The following is a 5,284-nucleotide window of genomic DNA, read 5'->3' as shown; positions in this document are numbered from 1 at the left end:
CTAACTTCCATCTTCTTTGGAAAAATAACCGTCAAATCACTCAAAAGTTTGAACAAACTTTACAATTGACCTGTAATCTGTCATTCGCTGTCATTTCTGAATTCTAGTTTAAACTTTCCATATTTGTCCAAAACAACTAATATACAGTATACACCATGTAAAAATAAGTGTGGGCTCTTTTTGGCTCATGTTTATTCTTTCCATATTCGTTGCAGACCATTTGTAAAAATAAAATCTTCAATCTGACATCAAGCCTTTATCCAAGTCAAATTACGACACTTGGTGCTTATTTATAAGCTTAAGCGATCCCTATACAAAAAATATATAGGGATCTATACACACATATATATATATATGTGTGTATGTATATATATATATATATACAAGACGGCTATGGAAATGCAATCAGTATTTTTTTATGACGTTGTCCCGTTTAACTATCGTCAGTAAAGCGACTTTACAGATAACCTCTGTTTTTTGCTCTGTTTTTATTGTCCGTGGTATTTTCGCTAGAAATACTCTTATTAAGTATTCCTCTATTTCATTTGTCTGACAATTGACAATTTTATGTTCAATAAAAATAAATCTTCATTTCGCACTCCACGTGAAAATGTTATAGTGTTTTTTAAAGTAATTTCTTATAAAGTTATAAATATCAGTGCAATATGCAGCACGATGATGTAAGTATATGTAACGAGGTTCCATATATTTTCCATGATAATATTAATAACACATTTATTTTATTTTAAGGTTGTTTGGGCTATTATCAACAAAACGCATTGTTCGCATAAAGTAACGTAAGTAACCACTAACCTATTAAATGTGAACATGAAAAGCAAAGCCCTACATTCAAATTCTCACTAAAATAATTTTTGTTATCTCTACAGCACAAAAACTCAACATTTTTGCCGGAATGAATATAACCTCACAGGTTTATGCAGTCGTTCGTCTTGCCCTCTCGCTAACAGTAAATATGCGACTATAAGAGAAGAAAATGGTATCATATATCTATATATGCGAACTGCAGAACGGTAATTCTGTCTTGAAGTGTTTAATTTATGAAATAATAGAATGTAGAATTAAGTAAATATAATGGGGACATGGATACTTTTTAGTTCTAGTTCTGGTTCTGGTCTTCTAGTTATGGTTGTCTGATGTAAATACCTAACTCTATACAACACAAATTTTAATTTTCAACAAATATATAAGTAATATGCTTCAATATAAAACTAACAAAGTTTAGTTAATTTTATAATAGTGAACTGCTGCAATCATAGGTTGTAGATCATATAAATCTGTGTAATAGTTGGTGCTAAAGGCTAAGGATTAACTTAGATTAAAACGTTAAAGGTTGTTAAATATTCTTTTTCAGGTTAATGTTTCCTGCCAAACAATGGGAAACAGTAAAATTATCCAGAAACTTTGAGAAGGCTATACATCAAATAAATGAGAATTTACTTTACTGGCCTACTTTTATTAAATCAAAATGTAAACAAAGATTTTTAAAAATAACCCAGTATCTGATTCGTATGAGAAAACTAAAACTTAGAAGAGTGTATGTATTTTTGTTTTATATTATCGCTTAAGAGATACATTTTTGCAAGGAAATTAAATTTTTTGTTTTTGTAGAAAAGAGCTGGTCCCCATTCAGCGAAAGATAGAGAGGCGTGAAAGGAGACGTGAAGAAAAAGCATTGGTAGCTGCCCGAATAGACAATGCTATTGAAAAACAACTGCTTGAAAGATTGAAGAAGGGAACGGTGAGATAGATTTAGAGTTGAAGTTTTCTTGAATTAGAAATTATTTTATATTATTTAATAGGTTTGATATTTATACTTGATGTTATGTATTTCAAATTAATAAATAGTCTATCAAAACACATTATACATCTAAGATCATGTTGCTCTAATACACATGCATGCCCGTTCTATAAAAAATAAAAATTGCCACATTTACATTGTTAAATTTGTATTTTAGTACAATGACATCTATAACTTTCCACAAATGGCTTTTGATGCTGCACTGAAAGCAGAAGAAGTTTCTGGTGAAAGTGAAAGTGATAAATCAGACGAAGAAGAAGAGGAGAGGGAGATTGAGCCAGAATTAGAGAATGAATTGGAGAGGAGCATGGATAAAGTAGATGAGTTTGTTGAAGCAGATAGTGATATGGAAAGTGATGAGGTAAGATCATTGTCATGTCAACAAATCTTAGTATCATAAAGTAGCTAACCTGAAAATGTAACTTAATTATATAAGGGTTGTTAATAAAATGAGTTAAAGATATTTTTTAAATTTTTTTATTAGGCTGGATTGAGGAGGGTACTTGCTATTTTTAATATGATGGAAATGCCCTTAAAAATATGGATAATGTCGATTGGGGTACCTAAAGTCTAATATTACTCAAATTCTAGAATGTCAGTCAGTTAAGTCAACTTATGTTTCAATACCTGACTAACCATTTTTTCTGTATGAAGTTTCACATATTAATTGACAGCATTCAAGAAGATTTGAATGTTGGGACAACCTTCACTGTTAATAGCTTAGGAAGCCATAAATTATTATTTTAATAAGTTTTATGTAAAACTTTAACATAATCATGGATTAGAGTATGATATAACTCTAATCCATGATTATGTTAAAAGTGTCAAATTTATGCTAAAATTTCCAACCATAAATTATTTTGTAATTAATTAACTCAAATCTTAGTAACAACCTTATTATTTATTGATTATAAAATGGAATTACAAATATTTTATTCTATTTTTTCAGGATAGTGATTCAGGCAGAAAAGTGAGTGCAGAAGTTGGTAGTGATTTTGAGTCCGAAACATCTGATATTGAGGTATGAACCAAGTATATGTTAAAATGTTATAGTAGCTAAAAAAATTGATTTTTATTTTAACAAGAGTATATCATTGGTATCTATTTTTTTTATGGCAAGGTCAATCTACTTTGGATCATAGTTTGCTTCATAGTGTAGCTGCCACTGGCAAAATGATTTCCTTATCCCAAATAATACCAGAATAATATATGCCTGACATGCCCAATATTCTTGTTTATTTCTAGTGTAATAAAGGCAAGAAGAATTGTTGGTATATATTTATAAGTACTGTTTTGCATGAATTATGGAGATGGTGGTTAATACTTAAATGTTTGATTTCAGGACATATCCGAGAAGTTGTCCACTAGGAAGAAGCCTCGTGTCGAAATAGAATATGAAACCGAACCGTCAGTTAGTATTAATAAGAGGAAAATAAAACACTGATTTATTAATAATATGACTGTTTTATTATTCACCAAGATTATTTTTTTAAAATTTTTGTAAATCAGTTATTAACATTGATATTGATGCTAGAAAAATATAACTTTAACGAAACCCTCTCGTTCTACAACACATTTAATATCTGTTATTATTGTCTGACATACATTTTGAAATGTAACAGTCTTAGAAAAACAAATATCACACATTATATACATATCCTATATTCATGTCGAAATGACATATCATGTACAATTATTATCATGTATATTAGAAATAAGCGTAAAATATAAACATCAAATATTGAAACAGAAAGTTACAAATCTTTTTTTTTTCAATGAGTATTGAATACGATTTAAAAAAAATCTATTTATCTACTTTAAATCTAAATACGAAATATTGTTTTTCAATTCATACGAAATGTTGGTTAACACAAGTGCTTCTTTCGAAGCTCTATTAAGCGCAAATTCTCATCTCTGGGCAGAAACTCCTTAATACTCTTTCCCCTTCGTCGTATTCACCGAAGAGCGATTTGAATCGTCGAGGCAGAATACGTAATTCCACCCGAATCACCTCGACGTCCGCCGTTCCACATCTGCGCGTTTGTGGAACCACTACTTTGTGGAACCAGCTGCCAACTGAAGTATTTCCAAACCAATTCGATTTAGGGTCCTTCAAGAAAAGAGCGTACCAATTCTTAAAATGCCGGCAAAACTCGCGAGCCCTCTGGCATCGATAATGTCCATGGGCTGCCCGTTTCCCCTTGTTCTATAAAAAAGTCACCTTTCGAGCTTCGCTTGGCGTTGCAAAGAGATGTAGGGGGACTCTTTCTGCATCTTCTATCGCATTTAACATAATACCACCGTCGCTCATTTCGCAACTGACGCCGCTTCCTCGTTTCTGCCGCGCACCATCACTATGTGGAACCAGCTGCCCACTGAAATATTTGTGTATCAATTTATTAAAGCGTTGCTAACGCTCTTGTTATAATTACAATCATCATAAAACATAAACTTAGGGTCCTTCAAGAAAAGAGCGTACAAATTCTTAAAAGGCTGGCAACGCACTCGCGAGCCGCCGCGGTGGTATCACTTAACATCAGGTGAGCCTCCTGCCCGTTTGCCCCCTGTTCTATAAAAAAAACATTTAAATTTTTATAGCCTGGATGCTTTCGTTATTTCATTCGTTATCATATTGCGGCTTAATTATATAAATTTAGGAGCTTAGGAAAGATGCCCAAAATCCAACATTTTTTAAGAAAAAATCTGACGCCAACGTCTTACTCATTATTGTCGAAAGACTAGGAATTCCACTACTTATAATATTAATTAGTTGTTTTATTGTGTTACTACAACATTTTTATTTTATTGCGAGTAATCTTAAGTCTTCAAGTCGGTGCGAGATTATTACCGACTCAATAATACTCATCCGTTAATTAAGAAAGCTCTCTGTAACATCTGTTTCTATCTTATTGAACTATAATTATCTTTATATATGTATTATATAATTGGGAGAATATTTGAAAGCACGCTATAGAAATGACGAACTATCTGTGAAAATTCCAACTCTTACTGAATAACAATACTTTGAAACTGCGAATGGGGTTGTAATAAATTTAAGACAAGATGCAAGTGACATTTAGGAGTTCCTTGAATCGTATGATGAAGGTTTGACTGAAGCCAACTTGGAGGAAATTTTTAATGCCCATTAAAGAGTATTAAGCAAGCACTGGAAACGTTACATTTAATTTGATAAATCTTAGTGAATGTTTTAGGATGCTAAATGAGATTTGTGATTTTTTCATGATAATTGATTCGTCTATGGAACGAAGACTTATTTTAAGGAGGGAAATAGCGAAAGCCACTGCTGAAAATCAGTCTGAATTGACATTTTTAAAACTACCAAACAAGAAAAAAATACAAGATTCTTTAAACCTGACCGGATAATAATTATCTTGGTCAAAAACTTTAATTATTTCAATTTTCATATATTTGTGTTTTAATCAGTCACCTAGAAACGTATTGCTT

General features: G+C 31.5%; 1 protein-coding gene across 1 annotated transcript; it reads left to right on the top strand.

Annotated features, from left to right (window-relative positions):
- The first annotated feature begins 539 nt into the window (after positions 1–539).
- LOC110996227 (protein MAK16 homolog A) lies at positions 540–3,274 on the top strand. The gene is made up of 8 exons (XM_022263796.2): positions 540–680; positions 751–797; positions 888–1,031; positions 1,373–1,555; positions 1,630–1,759; positions 1,977–2,180; positions 2,769–2,840; positions 3,162–3,274. The coding sequence occupies exons 1-8, from the start codon at positions 666–668 to the stop codon at positions 3,261–3,263; spliced, it is 897 nt and encodes a 298-aa protein (XP_022119488.2). The 5' UTR covers positions 540–665; the 3' UTR covers positions 3,264–3,274.
- The last annotated feature ends 2,010 nt before the right edge of the window (positions 3,275–5,284 follow it).

The sequence above is a fragment of the Pieris rapae genome, chromosome 18, assembly GCF_905147795.1.
Source record: "Pieris rapae chromosome 18, ilPieRapa1.1, whole genome shotgun sequence".
Lineage (NCBI taxonomy): Eukaryota > Metazoa > Arthropoda > Insecta > Lepidoptera > Pieridae > Pieris > Pieris rapae.
This window is presented reverse-complemented; position numbering and strand designations above follow the sequence as displayed.

What these genes read in the sequence shown, in the direction of transcription:
- LOC110996227 (XM_022263796.2), top strand. An exon ending in CATTGTTCGCATAAAGTAAC is followed by an intron (nt 798 to 887) that starts GTAAGTAACCAC and finishes TTATCTCTACAG; the next exon opens with CACAAAAACTCAACATTTTT. An exon ending in AAAGATTGAAGAAGGGAACG is followed by an intron (nt 1,760 to 1,976) that starts GTGAGATAGATT and finishes TTTGTATTTTAG; the next exon opens with TACAATGACATCTATAACTT.